This window comes from Oncorhynchus mykiss, chromosome 13 (assembly GCF_013265735.2).
Source record: "Oncorhynchus mykiss isolate Arlee chromosome 13, USDA_OmykA_1.1, whole genome shotgun sequence".
Taxonomy (NCBI): domain Eukaryota; kingdom Metazoa; phylum Chordata; class Actinopteri; order Salmoniformes; family Salmonidae; genus Oncorhynchus; species Oncorhynchus mykiss.
Genome location: NC_048577.1, coordinates 32,132,996 through 32,159,434, shown reverse-complemented (window position 1 = coordinate 32,159,434; position 26,439 = coordinate 32,132,996). Strand labels below are relative to the sequence as shown.

Here is a 26,439-nt window from a genome sequence, read left to right as displayed (position 1 = left end):
GTGTGCAAATCTCTTAGAGACTTACCCAGAAATACTCACATCTGAAATTGCTGTCAAAGGTGATTCTAACATGTATTGCCTCAGGGAGTTGAATACTTATGTAATCAAGATATATTTGTTTTTTTCCTTCTATTTTTATTTTTTACAAATGTTAGAATTTGTCTTCCACTTTGAAATTACAGAGTATTCTGCGTAGATTGATGACAAAAACCTACATTTGAATCTCACCTTGTAACACAACAAGGGGTGTAAATACTTTCTGAAGGCCACTACAAGAATCTGTGAAACGTCTCACTCGTGTCAAGTATATTCTATTGAATGACATTACACTGTGTGGTATCACTCATTCATTGTCACTCAGAATAACTTGCTGTATCTTTTCTGAAGTGAAAAATGTAAAATTATGTAAAATGTTATTGCACAATGATTTCAGTGAGAAGTTATGTTACATGGAAGAGAGGAATGGACAGAATTTTTTGGTTTGTTAAAAAAACACATTTTAATGCACAATTTATGTAGTAGCACTGTTCCATATATTTTGAACTCTCGCCACATTTCTCTTATTAGATTGCTATGTATTTTATTTTATTTTACAAACTCTGTACAATTCCTCAACGCTTTCCAACATTGAACAAGTAGATTCATAAACATAATAAATATAATTGTTCCTTCTTGGACATTGAAATTGCAACATTATCAAACATAACAAACAAAAGTGAAAAAATGACATCAACCTACCTTTCATCATTACAAAATCTTAAGTAGACACATTATGGATGTAATTAGATGTATTTATCAATCTACGTTTATAGGTAATGTTGGCCTGTGTCCTTCAACAAAAGCTGTACCCTTTAAATCATGTGATAAATATACAATTCTGTGACATTTAAATAAATACAAATGTTTTCGCTTCTTAGACCTTCACAAAAGACAAAACACAACGTACATACCCGAGAAGGAACACTTACTTACATCGTTGTTATAGTAACTATAACTGCATCGAGAGCAATCGGACAAGACCCCTCTGCACAATTAAGGAAAACAAATCAAACAAAACAAACAATCAAAAAAGAGAAAGGGTAGCAGCATTTCTTATTGAAATGAAGAAATAAGAACAGCCTATTGACTAGATAGCTGCGCTTGTGTCTTTGGAGGATGTTTGTGACCACAAACTATTTAGGGAATGGCAAAGAAAAACAAGAAAACATTTGATCACACCGATGTTGCTGACAGTCAGTGGTATGACAGCTGACTACACTAATATTTGTGCAAATAACTGGAATTCATTATGAAGCCGTCTGTGTACTGTATACTGGATAATGAGAGCCATTTTCAATGTAATTACTATATTAGAGAAGTATGCTGACTACGACACTTTGAGAGACACCTATAATAATAAGGAAAATATTCCTGTTTCCTGGAAAAGGAAGGAAAATAGCCAAAAAGTCAATTTTCTACATAATACTGAAATACTGCATTTGATTGAAAAGGTTTTCAAAAGCATCTGGTTATGATAACTGGAATATGTGTTCAGAATAGAATTACATTGTGTTTGGAGTACAAGTCCCCAAAATCTGGAAACAGTGATGTAGAACAGGGTCCTTGTAACATTATAACAGAGAACCAACTGGCTTTTGAATTCCAGGGTAAATCATTTTGGTATGAGGTAACATAGTTTCATGACAGAGGCAGATACCTGGAATTGGAATGCATAACACTATCATACATTGGCAATTCCATTCCAGACTAACATCCAATCTAATGCATGTAATAACCTTATGTATCCTGGCTGTTTAGGAGTACATGGTGTGTGTTAGATGACTGTAGCATCCCTGACTGGGAAACAAAGCAGAGCCCACAGGTGACTGGCAGACATAGATGAAGCCGCGTCTGTGATTCTTGTGATCATTCGTTTCAGCGAATAGGATACATCTGTCTGACAATACGTTTTATAACTATCACTGAAAGCGATCTGTAAACAACATTGCCAATGAAATCACACATTTTATTCTGACTGCTTTATGCCAATGATCAAAAGGGTCTGGGAGGGAAAAAAGGATTCAGATCAACCAATTTTTTGTTGTTGCCTATAGACATATCTGGCAACGGAGGCTTTGGCTTTGTTTATGACTTTGCAAAATAATCATAGCGTCTTGTGACAGGGTGCGTCATTTTGGATTTCGATGAGTTGTCAGCATGATGTTTATGTGTCAAATAGTTTGTTTATTTTGGTGTTTTTAATATCAGTTAGCACTCCAAAGTAACACTTTGGTCTTAATTGGTTTCATCCTGTGCTGTGTGGGGTTGTGTGTGGAAGTCAACTGGTTCTCTGAGCCCTGAGATTGAAGCTTCAAGTTCACAAGCTTTTTGGGAGGGCTCCCACAATATTTTTCAGAGGTGAATCCTACTGCAATACATTTGAGACTGGTCCTGTCTAGATAATGTCTATCTGAATATGCATCACCGCTATTCCCCTTTGTCAGAACAAACCACAAGAAGTCAGCATTCACTCAATCATCTTCCAGACCTTGTGTTCATCTTTTCCTAGTTACTTTGACTTATGAATGTGTAATTAAAAAAATAAAGTTGTGCTATGTGCATGACAATATCTGTTATGGTTTTATGTTCTGGAATGAGTTGGAATGAGGATCAGATTTTTTTATGGTCCTTCATAATGGATGGCTCAAGATGAAAGGAAAACGTATTACCAGTACCCACTGGATTTAGTACAGATAAGATACGCAAGTTGTAGAGATGAATCAACCAAAGCATCCACGTTCCTCTCAGACCTTAACATATCTAGCCCAATTCTTTAAAAAAATAAAATAATTGGCATTTCTCCCAATCTGGCTTTTAACAATGCTATGCTAAAGTGGACGGTGTCTTACTACGGTGCTGGTAATTTTGGAATTTGAAATAAATAAAAGTGCTTTCATAAAGGAGTGCTTATCCAGTTGAAAATTAACACCTTTTACAACCTCACTCAACAGAACATTACTTTGACAGGTGGGTACCAATTTTCACAGTTCCTTCACATTAGCAACAGTGTTGGATAACGTCATGTCCCCTTTTTCCGCTTGCACAATGCCTTGGTTGTTGCTGTACGGATAATGGGAAAGGCATCCATCTTCAATGGAGGCCAAATATTTCACATCGGAACAGGGTCTCCATGAAGATCCATCAGAAAAACAGCTGGAAGGAAAGGGAGAATGTTTTCTAGAGACAGTAGTCTGGACAGACCTGAAATGAATGGTCCATGGCAGTCATTCCCTTTGCAGCGCCAGCAAGCATAGCCAACTCAAAGTTCAGAAATGTTTCTACAGAAAATAAAAACATGCAAAGGAACAAGAATCAAATGGTTGTGTCTATGATCTTGAACAGGTCAGTCCAACAGGGATCATGTATTTGACACTGATACAAGCACGTGCCCCAAAGTCTTGTTATGGACTCCAACTCCATCCATATGGACCAACTTCTGGATTTTGCAGAATAAAAAAACTATAAGAGAACACTAAATATACTGACGAACAGGTGAAAAAAATAGATCTGTCATCAAACGTCACCTCTCAACTGAATCTGCCAACGCCACAGGGATTGTACCAATACCCTGTGCTGCCTTTTGGCAAAAAGTCAGCTCCTGATATTACTTTGTTTGGCCATTATAATCATGAGCCTCCGTAGCTTTCGGAGGGAACGCACTGAGCGAACGTACCTCAATATATCAGCAGGCGAGAGACTAAAGAGGTCACCGCTCCCCTGGGAGGGGGTCTGTGAGGTTTGTATTACAGACCAAGTGTACCCTGTGTGAACCATCACGGTGCGGTAGCTGTTTCCCTCGGTTGGTTTGGAGAGAAGAGGGGAAAGAGATGCTCTGCTGTGGTGGACATGTTGGAGGGGTGGTTGGCGGTGAGAGGTTAGACGGGGGCTTTCAGCCAAAGCAGAGTTTTGTTGGTCCTCAAACAGCTGATGACTGCTTGATGCTGTGGAAGCTGACCCTTGTGGGGGACGTGGGGATGGACATGGCGCGCGCCACTCGAGCCCTGATTGAATGCTTGTCCTGCCAGCGGTGCCATCTCTTCCTAACCGCAGAACGCACCTGAGAGGATAGCACAGAGGGCAAGAGAGAGAAGGAGAAAAAGAGAAAATAAAAATGGATTTTGGTTGGTCTGATGGTGTAATTGTTGACTAAAGAAACATTTCAGGGCAGAAACTACATCATCGGCAATGTCAGTTTGATTGAATACCACTTATCGTTAACTGGCAGGTTAAGTGAGTTTCCATTGAATTGTTTTCACCTAATTCAAATATTTATCCCATACTTCCAAATTGTGGTAACCAAGGAGAAGAGGAGGACAGTGTTGGGACAATGCCATGGGGTTAAAACTTGTGCTACATCTTGAGGACCACCCTGTGTTCTCTAATAGCAAGTCAGTGACATGATGAGAACTACTTTCCTTATTTGCTTTCGAATCTTATTAACCTCATTAGAAGCCCAAACTTTGACTGGATGTATCAAAGGATACGTGTTAGAGACCCCTTTCTCACTAATAATTTAGTTTACAAAGGAGAAGCAGCACTATGTTCTTTGGCTCCCTGGTTTAAGTATGCTGAAAAGATCCAAATCTAAGTTCGGGTTGTTCCCCTTCTAAACTTATATTCATGACACGGTGTGCTCCATAGAGCTTCTACATCTTGAATACCATTCTCTTTCTTCAGCAGGAAAGTGTTTATGATTATGACAATTAACGCTCATAGGCATAATGTTTGTATCCATGATTCTACTAAAACGCAGGCATTATGTAAGACGCCTATCACATTCTCACAGGCTGGGAAGCTCTCCGCCAGTATATTTATTTCAAGCCAACGTGTTTGTTTTTTCACCCGCTTCTAAATAATTAGAGTAACAAGCAGCTCTATCTTTTCACTTTATCTTATCATGTGATACCCTGCAGGGTCCTTTGGAACACTTCACACAGTTGGCTGTGGAATTGAAGGAATTGTGTCACAGAGGATGAGGACTGTGTACAGTAGGGGTGTGAATACAGTAAAGACATTTGTTTATGTCTGCGAATAGAGCCTTGAGTGTTTATTAGGGAGTACAAAATAATGATAACTGTATATTCATGATTATAGATTGAATAGCTGCCTGACAGTTGGAGTACAGTGTGGGAGTGCTGGAGTGATTTCATGGAAAAAAGGAAAAAGGAATCACTTTCCCGCTCTTTTCTCAGAGACTGGAAGCCTTTCACACATAAGAGGCTGTAATCAGGTTTCCATGTAAACTTTTTGTTAGAGTAAAGTTTGTTGGATAAAAAATGTCAGGCCTGCTGGAAACATCTAATTTGTTGACAAAACCAAATATGTGGGATATTTTTTTTGGTCTGTGAAATAAAATGTGATAATTGCAGTAGAAACGCTTTTATCCGCACATATTGACATACTACCATCATTTTGAAGTAAACTTGCATTCACGCTATGCTATGTTGTGCGATCCTCCCACTGCGACTTGGCAAAGCGTGCACAGTTTATTAGTTTATGAACTTCACAGGGTGGTGAAAGTGCACGGTAATGAGCTTGAAGCTCCTTTCCAATAACTATTGATGGTCTTAATTTGTATGGTAGGGACATGATTATCCATAATTAGCTAGCAGTTGAAAAACAAAAATGATCCTGGTCTTATACATAACCTTCTAATCTACCCTCCGAGCTGTATCTGCGAGCTGTTGGCTAGAGCTACAGTTGAAGTCGGAAGTTTACATACAGGTCATTAAAACTAGTTTTTCAACCCCTCCACAAATTTCTTGTTTACAAAATATACTTTTGGCAATTCGGTTAGGACAACAACTTTGTGCATGAAACAAGTCATTTTTCCAACAATTGTTAACAGACAGATGATTTCACTTATAATTCACTGTATCACAAATCCAATGGGTCAGAAGTTTACATACACTAAGTTGACTGTCCCTTTGAACAGCTTGGAAAATTCCAGAAAATAATGTCATGGCTTTAGAAGCTTCTGATAGGCTAATTGACATAATTTTTGTCAATTGGAGGTGTACCTGTGGGTGTATTTCAAGGCCTACCTTCAAACTCAGTGTGTCTTTGCTTGACATCATTGGAAAATCAAAATAAATCAGTTAAGATTTTTCTTGGGAGCAATTTCCAAACGCCTGAAGGTACCACGTTCATCTACAAACAATAGTATGCAAGTATAAACACCATGAGACCACGCAACTGTCATACCACTCAGGAAGAAGACGCGTTCTGTCTCCTAGAGATGAACGTACTTTGGTGCAAAAAGTGCAAATCAATCCCAGAACAACAGCAAAGGACCTTGTGAAGATGCTGGAGGAAATAGGTACAAAAGTATCTACATCCACAGTAAAACGAGTCCTATATCGACATAACCTGAAAGGCCGCACAGCAAGGAAGAAGCCACAGCTCAAAAAAAAAAAAAGCCAGACTACGGTTTGCAACTGCACACGGGGACAAAGATAGTACTTTTTGGAGAAAAAGTCTGATGGTCTGATGAAACAAAAATAGAACTGTTTGGTCATAATGACCATCGTTATGTTTGGAGGAAAAAGGGGGAGGCTTGCAAGCCGAACAACACCATCCCAACTGTGAAGCATGGGGGTGGCAGCATCATGTTGTGGGGGTTCTTAGCTGCAGGAAGGACTGGTGCACTTCACAAAATGTTATGGCATCATAAAAAAGGAAAATTACGTGGATATATTGAAGCAACATCTCAAGACATCAGTCAGGAAGTTAAAGCTTGGTCGCAAATGGGTCTTCCAAATGGACAATGACCCCAAGCATACTTCCAAAGTTGTGGCAAAATGGCTTAAGGACAACAGAGTCGAGGCATTGGAGTGGCCATCACAAAGCCCTGACCTCAATCCCATAGAAAATTGGTGGGCAGAACTGAAAAAGCGTGTGCGAGCAAGGAGGCCTACAAACCTGACTCAGTTACACCAGCTCTGTCAGGAGGAATGGGCCAAAATTCACCCAACTTATTGTGGGAAGCTTGTGGAAAGCTACCCAAAACGTTTGACCCAAGTTAAACAATTTAAAGGCAATGCTACCAAATACTAATTGAGTGCATGTAAACTTCTGACCCACTGGGAATGTGATGAAAAAATTAAAGCTGAAATAAATCATTCTCTCTACTATTATTCTAACATTTCATATTCTTAAAATAAAGTGGTGATCCTAACGGACCTAAGACAGGGAATTTTTACTAGGATTAAATGTCAGGAATTGTGAAAAACGGAGTATAAATGTATTTGGCTAAGGTGTATGGGCACATGGGCACATTTGCTGTTTATCGCACACTTTTTGTGCCAAAACTAGGATGGAAACACATAGAACTTTTGGTTTTGTTCTGTAAATAAAAAGTTATATGACTAAGTGTTTTTATGTGCCCTATGTCAAGAAGCATTGCTTTTTATCTGCAACAAGTCATGTTGATGGAAACACAGCTCTGATGGGGAAATTTGCATCTTTATGTTGATTTTAGAATATCCGCATGAAAATCTGTCACAAATTGGATGGAAAATGGATCCATTTAAAATAAATGCCAACCCAGGCGGAGATTGTGGCATAAGTGAATGCATGTGTAAGTGAATGTGTGTGACTGTGTATACTCCAATGCTAGTGCCTAAAACACTGAGTGTTTTTGTCTATTACTGTTGTCAGTTTAATGACAACAAAGAAGAAGGCGGTAATATGTGTGAAAAGGTGTAGAGTTGAATGAATATAAACGATAACTCAGAAGAAAAATAGCAGAACAACAGATACAAACTGAGATGAATAGCTAGCTACCTTCAGTTCACTGAGGTAACCAATTCCAGAATTTCATAAGAGATATGGCGTTATTTTGTAGGACATAAAACTTTCAATATTACTGCAGTTTCCTGTGCTTTCCATTCTAATCATGTTTTATATCATACAGTGAGCTCAAAAGTATTGGGACAGTTACACATTTGTTTTGTCTTGACTCTGTACTCCAGCCCTTTGGAAAAGGTCCTAGGCTGGAAAAGTTTAAGAACCCGTGTTGGTCTAATAAGTATGCGGCTTTGTACCGTTTTGCTCTACTCTATAATTATTCACAGGTTACTGTGGGTAAATGTCATATCTACGCAAATATGAGTTTCACATTTATTCCCATAAGGTTAGAGGTGCTTACTGTATTATAGGCTAGGCTGGGAGTTTGGCCTGCTCTTTTTCTTGTGCGTGGGTGGGCGTTAAAAATAAACTAGCCTATTGTCCTGACAGGTTGACAATCTTACACACAGCCTGCCATGAGTGTCAAACCATTAACATTTCAAAATAACCCCTTTTTAAGAGAAGGCAATTATGTAAAGCTATGAAGTCGCTGGAAATCACAGGATTTCAAATGTGACATTTCAATCTGGTTTTGGAACGCTTCACATGTGATGATGTTTCACATGTGGATTTTCATAAGTGATCACATAACCTTTCACATGTGGAATCATGTGTTATAGGAATATATGTTTTTGGTTTCACACTGGTTGTGGGAAGGAAGCCATATGTTTTCTGACCGGTAAAACGTTAAGTTTTTTTAAAACGTTCTGAGAATGGAAGTGAAAATTTTGCCTGTTCTGGGAATGTTTCTTTTTAGGTTGCAGGGAGGTTCTGAGAACGTTTTACTCTGACCACCACTTAGTTTCCATGGGATTCAATACATGTCATGACATTCAATATGTCCATCAGATTGTGGGGTCTAATGGCTTTGAAACACACTACAAAATGACTCCGTCCGGACTCTGGAATATTCAACAAATACACCATAACTACCACCACAATCCAGGTATTGCTTAAGTCTTTTCACACATGGGTTTTTACTCAGGGTTACACGCTTAGATACCCAACAGATCCATTTTCTCCCTGCTAGTGAGGTTAGCACAAGGTGAGTGCGTCTTTGTTTTTGGCTAGGCTAGATTTTCCCCTATCAGCAGGCTCTAAGTCTGTCATTCGAGTCAGGGTTGTGTGTAATTGCTTCAAGGGGTCTCCCAGCAGCATAGGAGTTATTAAAATAAGATTTTGGAGAAGAGAGAAGGTTAATCCCTCATCATGATTTCAGTGCAGTTGGTTAATATCAGTTAGGTCATTAGCCACTGTGTGAGTGTGAAGGAGAGCTGTACTAGATAGGAATGCTAAAAGTCGGCCGCGGCTGACTGGTACGGTTAAAGCAGCACTTCTTTCTACTCTCATTCCTACTGCTTGAGTAACAGCACTTCTTCTAGAACATCAGAGAAGGCTAGTCAATAACACGTGCTTGTGTGTCTGAGGTTAGCACTACTCTGGTTCTCCCTACCTTGTCGTTGATGAAAAAAAAGCAGGAAGAAAAACATTCGGTCCTCTCAGGCTTTGCTTCACAGATCGCTGATCGTTCATGATAACATTTGAACAACCGCTGAACTCCACCATTTGTCCTTTGGATGTATTCCCATGATACCATCGAGAGCAACAAATTAGCAGCTGCCTCGACATTAGTGACCCAACAGGAGACACAGAGGTTGATAGGCTAAGCAAACTGCCAGCACACGTCTATTGAGTGGCCACTTTTGCCCTAAGTAACTGCATCTCAGTGGGAGATATCTGCCATTCTAAGTGGCGTCATGCTAACGTACATTGATCTTTACTCAGCGTTAGTGTGTAGGCCTCATTTCATCCTTCCCGACTATCCATATGATGCTGAGGTCAAATAAATGCATTTATAAACCAAAATACTCAGATGAGTGATCCATGAGACATGACACGGGCAGTCTCCAGTTGAGACAGATTGCTCCAGGGAGAATGGGAGAGCTGAGAAGGAGGTAACTGCAATGTTTACATCAAGCTGTGTAGCAAGGCTACATTCACCGCTCTCCCAAAGGATTTGTCAGGTTTTAGGGCAAACAATCTTTTGTAACTCATGCGAGATTTAGGTTTCTCACCGATTTACTATTTTATGATAAATCCATTTAGGCAAATTGGAAATGGCAGCCTATTCCTAATATACTACTCTACCTTTGACCAGGGCACCATGCAGCCTCTGACATGGGGGGTGTATATATGAGTTGGGCCGAGGTGAAGCTCATTGTGATCCTATTGATGCTGATGTTCAGTGGAGGCAATCTGTATGTCCAAGGTAACCCTGCTGCTAAGGCTTGCATTTTAGATGACACAATACATTTTTAGGGCATTTTTTAGCTCTGCATGAAATGGTGCCAAGTGGACATGTTTCCAATAGTCCTGGGAGGAATGAGAGGGAGGGGGGGATAAGGGGAGGAAGGGATTGGTTAAGAAAAAAGCATTTACGGATACAGTGTGAGCGGTGGGAGATCATGGGACAAAACGTTAATCTGCTTACCTCGCTGTTCAGGAAGCAGTAAAACACTGACACGAAAAAGCCCTGGAGGACAGAGACCGAGGGAAAGATGGCGAGAGGGGGTGAAGACAGAGATAAAGAGATGGAGAGGGGGAGGAGAGAGAAAGAGTGTTGAACATTGACGATAAAGATGAGCAGTGTGAGCAGCACTACATTGTACTACAAATATTTCTTTGACACCTTCACACACATTATATGTTTTATATATCGTTATACGCTTTAGAATGTTGACAGCGTAAAACAAGTTCCCAAACCCTTTATAACACTTTTCATTGGGCCTGGGCATACCTGAAAAGACTCCAGAATGGAGTTGAAGTAGATGAAGACTATTTGGGCGACCTCATCCTCCCCTCCGGGGTTGACAAAAAATAGCATGTAGGTGATGCCCAGGAGAGGCAGCAGCACCAGAGTGGCCTTCACCGCTTTCCTGATGGACACACAGTAACACAAGAGTCACGTTATTAAATAAAGACTTGGCCGCCAACTAGAGTCAATAAGACACAGACACAGAGTCGTACTAGCAACACAAATAGATGGCTAGAATAGACCTGCCAGACAACTAGTGAGTCAATACTAATTTGATAATGGCTGCCAAGTTTTTGGTTCTCCTGTTCAGTGATTGTATGGTTCATGAGAGCACTTACAATACTGGCGTGTGTAGTTTGGATTTATGGTGTCAACATACCTAGGGTAGTGATAATGTTTGTCAAGTTCCTTCAATACTTTAATTCCACACTGGGTGTGGGATTACATGTTCAAACCGTGGCAAAAGTTCCCAGTTCACATGCATATTGCAATACCTCATAGTCCGCTATAACAGGTAGATGAATAACTCCCAATTTAATTATTCTGTTAACATATGTATGTTCTTAAAATTGCTATGATGAGACATAGATGTGCTGTGTGTTTGTTTTGTGCTTTCTTTGGGCTTTTGTGTGTGTGCGCGTGCCGTGCATGCCATGTGTATGCCGTGTGAACGCCTGTGTGCGTGTGTGTCATCCTCTGCCGCCCCATGGCGCTCTCGCACCTGTGAATGAGTGCATGGCAGCTGTGCCCATCACCTGCATGCAGAAAGACCCCGATGTCAGCTGCTGAAAATGTTACCCAGCGCTGTCAGAGCTAGCATGTCGCCGTACTGCCATCTCATCTATACTGATGCGAATTGGGCACAAAAGGAATGTACAATTTAAATTTCTAACATGGCCTAAAGTAATGTGACACTGACGAATTCTTTCAACTCATCCAACTCCCAGTTGAATAACAGTGGAAGTGCATTGCTGTGGTGCATACCAGCGATACGGCCCACCAAGGGGTTAATGTATGAGGACTAGGTCATGTTCTAGGTCATACTGGCTTCTCATCCATCAGCATATTATTCATCACAAGTGAAGTGCTGACCAGCAGAGTCCAATAGAGGAGCACTAGCAGAGGCTCAATGGTACAAGAGACACAAAATGGCACCCTATTCCCTACATAGTGCACTACTTTTGACCATGGCCGGCCCTGGTTAAAAGTACTGCACTATAAAGATAATAAGGCAGGCTGAAAGCTGGCTGAAGGGTAAGGAAGGCTGAGGCCAAATTGAATTTGCGCAATAAGAAGTGTGATTGACAAATGACTCCATTAAATTACAACAATGAGCGAGGATGTTTGCTTGGCTATTTTCCAGGCAGATGACCCCATGCAGCGTCTGTGACTCTGGTTTCATTATCCAAGGAGTCAGTCAAACCGTCTGATCTTACTGTACCAATAAAAGGTGTGAAAGTTCTTATTGCTTATGAATAGTCAGCATGGTGTGTTAGCCAGTTGTGGAAATCTAAGGAGCTGGTATACAGTAGCTGTGAAGGGTGTGATGGTTTCTGATGATGCAGCCACACACACGCACACACACGTGCTCGTGCAGACGCACACACACTTCCACCCCACCTGCCTCCACACAACAATCAATTACTGCAACTCAACCAGACAGGTATCGATTCTTAGGTTTCTTCCAGCGAGGCCATTGATGTTTTTTTTCGGTGTGTATTAATTAACAGCCCATTGATGTTTACTTTAAAGCTGGGGCTGCCCCAGATGACCCTGGCTATACATCCCAATCCCTACTGCCTATAGAAAGTCTACACCCCTTTTCAATTATTTTCCACATTTTGTTGCTTTTACAAAGTGGGATTGAAAATACTGATCAGAAAATACTGTTTAGAAGTTAATAAAAATGTAATAATACAAATATTGTCATTGCATAAGTATTCACCCCCTTTGTTTAGGCAAGCCTAAATAAGTTAATAAGTCAAATTTGGCTTAACAAATAGTATAGTAAGTTATATGGACTAATAGGGGTTGACATGATTTTGTGACTACTCCTTCCTCTGTCCCCATACATACAGCATCTGTAAGGTCCCTCAGTCAAGTATTACATTTCAAGCACATATTCAACTACAAGACCAGGGAGCTTTTCAAAAGCCTCTTAAAGAAGGGCAATGATTGGTAGTTGGGTAACACTAACAAATCAGACATTGAATATATATTTAAGCATTGGTCAAGTTAATAACTATGCTGTGGATGATGTATTAAACCTCCCAGACACATCAAAGACGCAGTCGTGCTTCTGTACTGAGGTGCAGGACAGGAAGGAAACTGCTTAAAGATGTCATCCATGAGGCCATTGGTGATGTTAAAACCGCTACAGAGTTCAATGGCTGTGATGGGAGAAAACTACGACATTGTACAACATAATTACCTAAATGACAGAGTGAAAAGAATATAAAATATAAAAAACATGCATATGTATGCAACAAGGCACAAAAGTCATACAATTTTATTTTTTTTACAAAACAAGGAATACACTTTTGGCCTAAATGCAAGGCCTTACGTTTGCAGAAAATCCAACACAGCACATCACTCAATAACTGGCTCCTTATTTTCAAGCATGGTGGTGGCTACATCATGGTATGGGTATGCTTGACATCGGCAAAGACTGGGATGGAGCTAAGCAAAATATCCTAGAGGAACACCTGCTTCAGTGTGCTTTACACCAGACACTGGGAGAGGAATTCACCTTTCAGCAGGACAGTAACCTACAATTCAAAGCCACATCTACACTAGAGTTGCTTACCAGGAAGAGAGTGAATGTTCCTGAGTGGGAAAGTTACAGTTTTGACTTAAATCTGCGCCAAGACTTTAAAATGGCTGCCTAGCCATGATCCCCAACAACTTGACAGCGTTTTACGAATTTTGAAAATAATAATGGTTAACTATTGTACAGTACAGGTGTGCAAAGCTCTTATGAGACTTACCCAAGAAGACTCAAAGCTGTAATCGCTGCCAAAGGTGTTTCTAGCATGTATTGACTCGGGGGGGGGGGGGGATACTTATCTCATCAAGGTATATTAGTGTTTTATTGTTATAAAATAAAAAACGTATTCCCCTTTAACATGTAGATGGTCTAGATAGTTGACAATAAAATAACAATTAAATGCATGTTAACCCCACTTTGGCCTGTTCAAAAGTAGTGCACTGTAAAGGGAGTTTGCGGCCCTGGTTCTGGCTCACCTGTACTGTATTGTCTCTGAGGTGGTGGAGGCTCTCAGCTTGGTCATGAGGATTCTCACAATGTTGAAGAGGAATATGAAGTTGATCTGGAAACAGAGAGAAAATAAGAATTTAGAATTGGTCAGTATTTAAATTGGTCAGTTATGAGAGAGAAACATTTAATAAAACAATATTTGTCTGCGCTGGAAATAACTGTAGTGGGCTTTAAGTGATGCAAGGAGACCGGTGCCAAATAAAATCAATACTTATTTTTATTTTTTACTGAGTGGTATAGATTATAAATCTGTTAAATCTGCATGGGAAAGACAAACACTTGGGGAAAGCTGTCATCAAGGCAACGGGTGGCTACTGTGAAGAATCTCCAATCTCAAATACATTTCAATTTGTTTAACACTTTTGTGGTTACTACATGATTCCGTATGTGTTATTTCATAGACTTGATGTCTTCACTATTATTCTACAATGTAGAAAATAGTCAAAGAAAAACCCTGGAATGAGTAGGTGTCTCAACTTTTGACCGTGCTACTTTTGCAATGAGCGCTGCATCTCAAACAGAATTCTCCAACATAATTCTGAGCAAACTAATAAATATCAAATGAAAACCATCTGCCAAACAACGAGTAACGGTCTTAGGATGATTGACTGTGGTTTTAAGGGAAAATCAATCATATACATTTTTTTACATTAAAATATAGCCTGCTAGTTGTACGATATTTTAAATCGTGTTCCAACGCTGTGTGAGTATCTGATGAGTTATGTAGGGAAAAGGCATGAGATAATAGCTCACATATTTAAACTTGCTTAAGGGGGGGATATGTGTTAAGATAGTTAAGCTGAGCTAAAACAGTTACAGTTTAGCATTCTGCAAATCATATACTATTCATATATATTCCTCATTCCTCATTCATTCCAAATGACCCAGTCAGTTCTGCGTATGTGTAGTAGGTGTCATGTCATTCAAATAGCTTCCACATGATGGTATTACTACATGTGCGTGAGGGTGTACGTTGGAAGGCTGCGGTATAAAGTTCACACACCATCGACCTTTCTACTGTTTGTTTTGAAGCAATTACTTGACCTCGAAACACAATTTTTTTCTTGAGTGAACAGTAATGTTGTTTTGGCAGTTTTCAACGACGAGGCTAGAACACTATGTCTATACAAGGAGGAGAAATGTGAAAAGGATTGTGTAACACTGTCTTACCAGCAACACCAGGATCATTGGGCCCTGGTAGATGTAATCTGTGTACACTCCTGCCTTCTTCCCAAACCAGCACCTGCAATTTAGAACACAGAGAATTGAGCCAATCATACTGGACGATGTCAGAAGGTCAACCAATCACATTTTTTCAATGACAAAGCAGACTGCGGGACCTTTGCCAACATTTCTTTATTGTTGACAAAAACGAGGATGGGTTACGGCCAATCACGTTAATTGATATCAGAGGTTGGTTGAGAGGGCATAGCCTATCAAAGCCAGTACTGTCAGAGAACAATAGAGGCCTTTGTAAAGCACATCACTCCTCTCCAGCAACAGAAATCACCTAAAACAAAGAATGTTGCTGTAAAAACAAAGGGAGGAAAAAAGGAAAAGTAGACACACTCCAAGGGGATGAGAAGCTCCAGATTCACTCATTCTACAGACTCAATTCAGTGGAGTGAATTATTAATTTGTTCTGTCTTCACCTTGTTGAGAGAGAGAGAGAGAGAGAGAGAGAGAGAGAGAGAGAGAGAGAGAGAGAGAGAGAGAGAGAGAGAGAGAGAGAGAGAGAGAGAGAGAGAGAGAGAGAGAGAGAGAGAGAGAGAGAGAGAGAGAGAGAGAGAGAGAGAGAGAGAGAGAGAGAGAGAGAGAGAGAGAGAGAGAGAGAGAGAGAGAGAGAGAGAGAGAGAGAGAGAGAGAGAGAGAGAGAGAGAGAGAGAGAGAGAGAGAGAGAGAGAGAGAGAGAGAGAGAGAGAGAGAGAGAGAGAGAGAGAACTGTGAGGCGATAATGAAATATACCCCCGGACAGAACACTAGTCTGTCGCAGGGCCTTACCCATAGAAGCGGGAAGTAGGGTAGGGGTGCTGCGATTTTTTTATTCGACGGGGGTGAGGGACACGTTTTTACCCAGGCTGCAGACTGTTAGACTGGCTATATTGGTCCGCTAATACAGGACTATTAAAGGCCCAGTGCACTATTTTTCAGACTTATCAGGGGGTGCTGCAGCACCCTCAGCACCCCTACTTCCCATGGCTACGGCCGTTAAATCTCCTTAATGCTGAGTGCAAAACAGAGACGCATCAAGTCCCATCTTTAAACTCTTTGGTATGATTCAGCTGATGATCAAACTCCCAACCTTCCAATCTAAGGGTGGACACTAACCACAATGCCACTGAGTTATGATGAAGTGTCTTGCTATAAAAGAAGCATTTAAATCAGAGTTATATCTTTGACTGCAGGTACGTATCTTTTGAGCAAATGATTTATCTTATCTGATGTGTCATCATGGGATCTTCACACACTAATGCTCTAATGACAGTAGTTCTCATCATAAAACACATCTATAGTACATTTCTAAGGTCTCATCAATGGATCATTACTACAGTAATGGTATAACCGACACATTCATCTATTATTTATTGGGCACACTAGGTCACTCTCAGATTAGCATTCCTATTGGTAATGGGTATGGATTCACATTGGTCAATGGATCCCATATTCTGTAGCAGGATAGTGTTTTTCATCATGAATCTTGTTCTGGAGGCAACTCTGCAGAGTGGTCACTAGCTGGCACAGCCACAAATTCCCAAAATTTGATTTTAAACCTAACCTTAATCCTAACCTTAACCACACTGCTAGCCCGAATGCCTAACCCTAACCTAAAATTAAAACCAAAAAGGCAATTGTTTTCATAAACTTTTACAATACAGCCAATTTTGACTTTGCAGCTGGCCTATCTGAGGGGAAATTGCAATGTTCTGCCACCTAGACAAGACTCATGACAATAAATGTCAACCTGCTATTCTGTATGCAGAGCAATTACAGGTTACAGGTTCACCAAGACTCCCTTAAAATGAGGATGAATTGATTGTTTAATGCAGAAAGTTAAGGAGATGATTGGGTGACATCCATCTCTCATCCACTACAATTATCACTCTGATGGATCTGAGGGGAGCTAGACACGGACAAGATTGTTGCCTGATTCCAAAGACAAATGGATTGCACAGGGGCATAAATAGAGATGGAGAGAATGAGAAAGAAACAATTTTTTTCCTTACTTTTCGTTGTCGTAGTAAAGCTTGCCAATGGCCCATGCAATGATGATTGGAAGAGGGATGCCTGTAAAACATCACACATGGTCTCTGTTACAGTTGACTTCCATCCTTTGTGATCAGTCGAATGAATAAATCAATGCACATCCGTCTTTCCTTAGATCAACTAAGTGTAGGCTACTCACACCACCCGATGCAGATGAACATCCACTTGCGTAGCTTGTCGGTGGAGTAGGTAAGCACGATGGCTGTATGCAGGTAGCAACCCTCCCCAAACATCCAGAAGAAGTTTGTCACGTGGAAATAGTTATAGGCTGCCGTGACCAGCCGGCACCACAACTTTTATAGAGAGGAAGGAAAGAATAACAAAAAAAGATTAAGGATAGTAAAAATATAAAAGTGAGAGTAAAGGCACCACTGGTTCCCTTTCCTGACTCCTTAGGGGGTTATTGCTTATTGGAAAAACGATCTGGCCTGCGTCTGAAATGGTGCCCTGTAGGCCCTTGTCAAAAGTAGTGCACTAAATAGGGAATAGGGTTCCATTCCGGATGCAGCCCTGGTTCTTTATGGACACATTGATTTAAGCTTGAATAGTCTTTGAAAATGGTGAAGAACATCTCCTACTACATTCCCATTAAAGTGAGCTAAGAAAATGATGGTTAATATAGCTATTATCTGATCAATATTGTAGGGCAAAATATTGTGGTTGTGCAACATTGCGATGTTGACCCATGGTTCATTTTCATAAAATATGAACCTACAGCATTAATTATTCAAATTGACACAAACAAGAAATTATGTCTGATAATACATTTGGTGAAAGTAATGAGCATTACAAACCAAAAACATGGAGATAAGACAGATATTGTGCACTTCTCGCCAGCTGTTACTTCCTTCCCAAGGTTGCGCTACTCCCACCGGCAGATAGAAAAAAGTAACGTTGTGGTATTTCTATTCTTGGTCTATTTAATTTAAACTAATTTACTACAGAAATGAAATTACAGTTACTAACGGTAGAGGAACCGTTTGTTTGTCATAAAATATGGTATCTCTAGCTCTATCGATCTCTGAGTAATTAGGAAAAATATGAAGTGTTAGTTTTGTCCCTGTTCTCCCCGACGTCAATTCAACGTCGGTTCAATGGAATTTCATTTGAAATGACATGGAAACAACATTTCAACCAGTGTGTGCCCAGTTAGTAGTCTCTCTAAAAAAACACTCAACCTGCGAGTGAAACTCCACCGTGCGACCCTTATTTAACATATGCAGCTTGTTTGAGCGTCTCTATCGTGCACTGAGTAGTGACAAAAGGACTCTCTGAATGTTTTCAATTTGGAACTGGTTCTTAGGCAGATGTTTGGCAAACAAAGGTCGCCGCAGCAGTTTAAGAAACGCAGATTTGACCCCCTGCATTACTTGTTAAACTGCATCATAGCTCTCACTTCCCATGGCCTACGGCAGTCTGAATCATCCTACACTGTAGGATCCTACACTATACCTCTCAACAAATCCAAAGTCAATGTAGATGTGCTATCTTAATTGAATCACTCTGTTGCGCAGCAGAAAATGCGAATTGTAGTGTATTTGAGGATTAAAAATGGTTCTAAAGTTAGCAATTTCCACTTTGAAATGTAAAACTATTTGTCCTAAAGAAACAGTAATCAACATCTACAAAAACGTTCATGAATTAAAATCCACCTAATAATTCACATTCTCTGCGGGATTATTTTCATGCTGTGAGAAACTAGTCAATTTAAGATAGTACACATCTGTATGCCACTTTTAACACTTCAATCCCTATCTTCTTTGACAAATAATGAGACCAGATCATTGAGAGTCACTTGGGAGCTCCTTTGGATTGAGAGAGTCAGAGAATGGCACTTGGGGGAGTCTGGACTAGGTGTCTACAGCTGGGAGATGAGACAGGAGATCTGTCCATCTTTAATCTCTCTCTGAAGACGGATGAGAGACAACTCATTGGGAGATGATGTCAGTTCGGAAGGAAGGGGAAGATGCTCCCATTTGGCGTTTGTTCAAAAGTAGCAAAGTCCATCTCTGAAGGCCTGTGATGAATGTGTTGTCTAAGTGTTCAACTATAGTAGTTTCATGAAATTCCCTAACAAATGTAAGACTAGAGGCTTAGACGAGAACTCTTAATTGTCATGCAGGTCGGGAGTGGTCTTGGGTCACAATCAAAATAAGTTTTTCCAAATCAGGTGTTACTTATTTACCTGCTTTTCACGACAATAAGAACAAATATTTGAATTTAGCATTTGTTCATATGGTACCTAGTGAAAATAATATAGTAAGGAGTTTGAAAAATCTTGACTCGCATTTTATCTTGCCTCCCCACTTACTTCAAGGACATACCGAAAGACTCCCTGACCCGGTACTACCCATCAAATCATCACACAGAAAATGGGACTCTACAGCCAGCAATCTCAGTGTATTTGGGCTAAGATCCCAATTCCCTCCACTCTACCCCTTGTGTAGTCTAAAGGCATTTCAGGGCAGCTGTCAAATCAGGATTGCAGTTCATTCAATTTTTTCATTTTTAATCGGTGAGAGACTCAGTGTGATTAGTGAAGTGGGGCCGTGGTCGAGTGTAGTAGCGTGATTTCGTTACCGTCCTATTTTCGAAGGGTGAACCCAGTGTACCAAGGACAAGAAAAAACACAAAAATCACAGCTTTCATAAGTGAAAAATAACTCTCCTTAGGTTCGAGAGTTGCTTTTGACCTAGACAACTCCCCTTTTGAAAATAGGACGAGAATCTTCTTTCGAGACCCACATGTGTCTGACAACAGCTGATAAACAGGTGAGGGCATGAGCTGTACCAAAAGGATTGAATGGCGGGAATCAACGCAGTTGTACATTAGCTGACGTGATCTCAGTAGGATAGGCCTAGTATGCTGATATTAGATTTTACAGCAACAGTACGTTGTAAATGGTATGTAGTACGATTACTACACAGTATGCAGTTACAGTCCCACAAAATAGTATTGTTGCATGCAGAACTGCTTTAACTCAGTGACATTTGTGGGTTTTCAAGTATGAACTGCTCAATTAAAGTCCTGCCACATCTCAATTGGGATTAGGTCTGGACTTTGACTAAGCCATTCCAAAACGTCCAATTTGTTGCTTTTTAACCATTTCCATGACTTGATTGTGTGTTTTGGATCATTGTCTTGCTGCAGACATAATGGGACCCATCATGTCCAAATGTTGACTCAAGTTTGCCAAAAAGCACCTGAATGATCATCAAAAATGTATTATGGACAGATTAGTCAAAGGTATAACTTTTTGGACGAGATGGGTCCCATTATGCCTGGCAAAAACCAAACACTGCATTCCACAGTAAGAACCTTATACCAACGGTCAAGCATGGACGTGATAGTGTGATGGTTTGGGGATGCTTTGCTGCCTCGGGACCTGGATGACTTGCCTTAAAGGAACTATGAATTTTGCTCTGTATCAGAGAGTTCTACAGGATAATGTCAGGCCATCCGCCTGTGAGCTGAAGCTGAAGCGCAGCTGGGTCATGCAGCAAGACAATGATCCTAAACACACAATCAAGTCATGGAAATGGTTAAAAAGCAACAAATTGGACGTTTTGGAATCGTGAAATTCTGCAGCAGGGTCTGGGAGACTAGTCAGGATCGAGGGAAAGATGTACAGATGTGCAAAGTACAGAGAGATCCTTGATGAAAACCTGCTCCAGGGCGCTCAGGACATCAGGACAACGACCCTTATCACACAGCCAAGACAACACAGGAGTGGCTTCAGGACAAGTCTCTGAATGTCCTTGTGAGTTGCCCAGCCAGAGCCCGGACTTGATACCAGATCAAAAATCTCTGGAGAGACCTGAAAATAGCTGTGCAGCGATGCTCCCCACCCAACCTGGCAGAGCTTGAGAGTATCTGCAGAGAAGAATGGGAGAAACTCCCCAAATACAGGTGTGCCAAGCATTGTAGTGTCATACCCAAGAAGACTCGAGGCTGTAATCGCTGCCAAAGGTGCTTCAACATAGTACTGAGTAAAGGGTTTGAATACTTATGTAAGTGTGATATTTCAGTTCTACATTTTTTATACATTTGCAAAAATGTATAAAAACTAGTTTTTGCATTGTCATTTTGGGTTATTGTGTGTAGATCGATGAGGGAAAAACGATTTCATTCATTTTAGAATAAGACTGTAACGTAACAAAATGTGGAAAAAGTTTCTAACATTTCATACATTTTGGATTTTCCAAATGTTCATGTCAATGGAATGTGGTCTAAGAAAAAACACAAGAAAGAAACCTAATCAGTAAGTCATTGATCTTTAATTAACTCCACCCAAAACCTCCCAAAAGCAATCAATATATTATTTATGAACTGACAACCGTTGACTTGTGCTGTTGCTTTTAACACATTACATATTAGCCCTGACTTATGTACTGTGTTCTGTGTGACTGTGTTCCTCTGCAGGTCACTTGCTCCACGACCTAGCACAAATAATTAATTAAACGAGCCAGCAAGCCTTCGTCTTTCAACTGACAAGCAGAACTTCTCAAGGCAAATAGCTGACGGCAGCCATCTTGTTTCTTCTCAGAATAGAATAAGAATAGATGGAGGAGGAGGGCTGACTGACTGGATCACTGTTTTTATTTTTTACCTTTTCCCCCCTTTTCTTCCCAATATCATGATATCTAATTGGTAGTTACAGTCTTGTCCCATCGCTGCAACTCCAGTACGGACTCAGAAGGACTTGCTAGAGCTCGATGGGACAAGGGACATCCCAGCCGGCCAAACCTCCCCTAACCTGGACGACACTGGGACAATTGTGCACTGCCTCATGGATCTCCCGGTCGCGGCCGGAATCGAGCCGTGATCTGTAGTGACGTCTGTAGCACTGCAGTGCCTTAGACCGCTGCTCCACTCAGCAAGCCCCTGGGTCGCTTTGAGCGCGCTCAGCTTGCACAAGCAATAACATCAAGGCAGGCGAGCTGAGGGGCAATTAACAGTGAACCAGGATTAGTTGTGTGTGTGTGTGTGTGTGTGTGTGGTGCATTTTCCTGGCATGGTTTAGGTCCACTCATCCCCTTAGAGGGTTAGGTAAACATCAATAAATACACAGCCAGCAGCCCTTCCGTATGATCACCTTCAACCTTATGGTGAAGCACTTCTATCCTGATGGGAGTGGTTTCTTACAGGGTGACAATGCCCCCATCCACAGAGCACAAGTGGTCACTGAATGGTTGTTTAGCATATGCCTTGGCCATTTCAGTCACCCGATTTGAACACTTGCCAAGGCACATTGAAGCTGTTTTAACGACTTTTGATGGCGCTCTATTAAGACACTTTATGATGGTGTTTCCTTTATATTGGCAGTTACCTGTATGTACAGTGGGGCAAAAAGGTATTTTAGTCAGCCACCAATTGTGCAAGTTCTCCCACTTAAAAAGATGAGAGAGGCCTGTAATTTTCATCATAGGTACATGTCAACTATGACAGACAAAATGATAAAAAAAAATCCAGAAAATCACATTGTATGATTTTTTATTAATTTATTTGCAAATTATGGTGGAAAATAAGTATTTGGTCAATAACAAAAGTTTATCTCAATACTTTGTTAAATACCCTTTGTTGGCAATGACAGAGGTCAAACGTTTTCTGTAAGTCTTCACAAGGTTTTCACACACTGTTGCTGGTATTTTGGCCCATTCCTCCATGCAGATCTCCTCTAGAGCAGTGATGTTTTGGGGCTGTTGCTGGGCACACGGACTTTCAACTCCCTCCAAAGATTTTCTATGGGGTTGAGATCTGGAGACTGGCTAGGCCACTCCAGGACCTTGGAATGCTTCTTACGAAGCCACTCCTTCGTTGCCCGGGCGGTGTGTTTGGGATCATTGTCATGCTGAAAGACCCAGCCACGTTTCATCTTCAATGCCCTTGCTGATGGAAGGAGGTTTTCACTCAAAATCTCACTATACATGGCCCCATTCATTCTTTCCTTTACACGGATCAGTCGTCCTGGTCCCTTTGCAGAAAAACAGCCCCAAAGCATGATGTTTCCACCCCCATGCTTCACAGTAGGTATGGTGTTCTTTGGATGCAACTCAGCATTCTTTGTCCTCCAAACACAACGAGTTGAGTTTTTACCAAAAAGTTATATTTTGGTTTCATCTGACCATATGACATTCTCCCAATCTTCTTCTGGATCATCCAAATGCTCTCTAGCAAACTTCAGACAGGCCTGGACATGTACTGGCTTAAGCAGGGGGACACGTCTGGCACTGCAGGATTTGAGTCCCTGGCGGCGTAGTGTGTTACTGATGGTAGTCTTTGTTACTTTGGTCCCAGCTCTCTGCAGGTCATTCACGAGGTCCCCCCGTGTGGTTCTGGGATTTTTGCTCACCGTTCTTGTGATCATTTTCACCACGAGGTGAGATCTTGCGTGGAGCCCCAGATCGAGGGAGATTATCAGTGGTCTTGTATGTCTTCCATTTCCTAATAATTGCTCCCACAGTTGATTTATTCAAACCAAGCTGCTTACCTATTGCAGATTCAGTCTTCCCAACCTGGTACAGGTCTACAATTTTGTTTCTGGTGTCCATTGACAGCTCTTTGGGCTTGTCCATTGTGGAGTTTGGAGTGTGACTGTTTGAGGTTGTGGACAGGTGTCTTTTATACTGATAACAAGTTCAAACAGGTGCCATTAATACAGGTAACGAGTGGAGGACAGAGGAGCCTCTTAAAGAAGAAGTTACAGGTCTGTGAGAGCCAGAAATCTTGCTTGTTTGTAGGTCACCAAAAACGTATTTTCCCCCATAATTTGCAAATAAATAAATAAAAAATTCTACAATGTGATTTTCTGGATTTTTCCCCTAATTTTGTCTGTCATAGTTGAAGTGTACCTATGATGAAAATTACAGGCCTCTCTCATCTTTTTAAGTGGGAGAACTTGCACAATTGGTGGCTGACTAAATACTTTTTTGCTGTATACATCATCCACTGTATATGTTTATTGCATATAAAGCGGCCTGAAATGGATGTACAGTTAACTTCCCTGTACTCACCACATTGCTCTCGTGCACCTTAGGGTTCATGGTGAGCTGTACAACGAACCAAGTGGCGTTCCTCAGGATGAAAGCTGTGATCAGGTTCCAGTGGATGATGTTCCTCAAGCAGCGGATACTCCTGGTGGAAGAGAGGAGAAAAGAGGAAAGGGTAAGCACTGGTGCCTATTAATTATACTGTACAGTGCAACGCATCACATTGTGAATCTTTTGCAAAAAGATATGTATCACTGTTCTTGACGCCTAAGTCAATACGTTGCACTGTAATACTCCTGGTGGTAGAGGAGAGAACAGTGGCCAGGTTAAGGGCTGGTGGTATGTAGTATAATTATTGCAGTGTTTGCAGTGAGTGCAGTTTTTCCTACTTCAGTATAATTATGACCTTTGAACCTAGTGCAAAAACATTTTTTCTTACTACAACATTTTGAGGCGAGCACGACATTTCCTCATGCTATGCAGTATAATTTTGTTAATACATATGATGGAATGATGAATAATAGGACCATGATAAAAAGAGAGAAAGTTAAGAGATGTTGGGGAAGTTTGTGTGTGTGAGTGTTTTTGGATGAGTGTTTGGCATTATTAGTACAGCATGTGTATGTCTGTGAGCGTGTGTGTGTGGGACTATGGCCGTGTGTGGCTTTGTGTGTGTACCACAATTTACATATTCCCTACAGTAAGTCTGAAGAGCTAGACAAGACCCCCTCCCTCCAGCAGGTGGTGTATCACTTTCTCTGTTCTGTTCTAACCACTTCATCCCACCTCCAGTGGCAAAGCAAACCACATCACAATAATCTCCCTTTACCCTCTAACGGTACAGTTGGGCAGGCAGATCAATCTTTTCCACAGGCCTCAGTATGACTAGCAGCCCAGCAGTTTCTTCAACCCACAGGAATGACTGATCGAATTGGACCAGCTAATGCATGGTTTATTAGATCAGTCAAGGTTGTAATTCACACAATTGGTGTACAAACTTGGAGGTAATAAGACACTAGCAAAGGAAAGCATCCAAGACCAGCAGGGCCCTGATTCACAAAACCTTCTTAAGAATACATTTCTTTGTAAGCGCCATTTTTTTCCTTAAGCTTATACTTAAACTACGAAAAGTTGCTATTCCTCAGTAAAGTTATTTGAAATGTTCTTAAAACCTGTTTGGGCTAGGGGGCAGCATTTTCACGTTCAGATGAAAAGCGTGCCCAGAGTAAACTGCCTGCTACTCAGGCCCAGATGCTAATATATGCATATTACTACTAGTATGGATAGAAAACACTCTGAAGTTTCTAAAACTGTTTGAATTATGTCTGTGAGTATAACAGAACTGAGAAAACCTGAGAAAAATCCAACCAGGAAGTGGGAAATCTGAGGTTTGTAGTTTTTCAACTCATTGCCTATCGAATACACAGCGTTTATGGGGTCATATTGCACTTCCTAACGCTTCCACTAGATGTCAACAGTCTGTAGAACCTTGTTTGATGTTTCTACTGTGAAGTGTTAGCGAATGAGAGGGGATTGAGTAAGGTCTCTCCCAGAGTGGCATGAGCTGGTCACGCGCGCTCACATGAGCGGTAGCTTGCGTTCCATTGCAATTCTAAAGAGGAGGACTAAAAAAAGGAAAGGAATTGTCCGGTTGGAACATTATTGAAGATTTAAAAACATCCTAAAGATAGATTCTATACATCGTTTGACATGTTTCTACGGACTGTAAACTGAACTCTTTTTGACTTTTTGTCTGCACCTAGTGATCACGCCTCATGGATGTTGATTACTGGGCTACATGCGCAAACAAAAAGGAGGCATTTGGACATAAATGATGGACTTTATCAAACAAATCAAACATTTTATTGTGGAACTGGGATTCCTTGGAGTGCATTCTGATGAAGATCATCAAAGGAAAGTGAATATTTATAATGCTATTTCTGACTTCTGTTGACTCCACAACATGGCGGATATCTGTTTGGCTTGTTTTGTTATCTGAGCACTGTACTCAGATTATTACATGGTGTCCTTTTTCCAAAAAATGTTTTTTAGAAATCTGACACAGCGGTTGCATTAGGGAGAGAAGTATATCTATAATTCTGTACATAATACTTGTATCTCTAATTAAAGTTTATTATGAGTATTTCTGTAAATTGATGTGGCTCTCTGAAAATTCTCCGGATGTTTTTGAGGCAATTACTGACCAT

At 40.8% G+C, this 26,439-nt stretch overlaps 1 protein-coding gene across 1 annotated transcript in view; it reads right to left on the bottom strand.

The window, feature by feature from the left end:
• Positions 1 to 270: 270 nt before the first annotated feature.
• Positions 271 to 26,439, bottom strand: part of LOC110486134 (corticotropin-releasing factor receptor 1) — a 157,424-nt gene continuing 131,255 nt past the window's right edge. Inside the window, exons 7-14 of the mRNA XM_036940770.1 lie at positions 24,257 to 24,377; positions 17,383 to 17,536; positions 17,204 to 17,264; positions 15,150 to 15,222; positions 13,946 to 14,031; positions 10,685 to 10,823; positions 10,379 to 10,420; positions 271 to 4,096 (exon numbers count right to left, since the gene is read on the bottom strand). Of these exons, the coding sequence (XP_036796665.1) occupies positions 3,956 to 4,096; positions 10,379 to 10,420; positions 10,685 to 10,823; positions 13,946 to 14,031; positions 15,150 to 15,222; positions 17,204 to 17,264; positions 17,383 to 17,536; positions 24,257 to 24,377 (817 nt within the window). The 3' untranslated portion in view covers positions 271 to 3,955. The remainder of the gene's footprint in view (positions 4,097 to 10,378; positions 10,421 to 10,684; positions 10,824 to 13,945; positions 14,032 to 15,149; positions 15,223 to 17,203; positions 17,265 to 17,382; positions 17,537 to 24,256; positions 24,378 to 26,439) is intronic.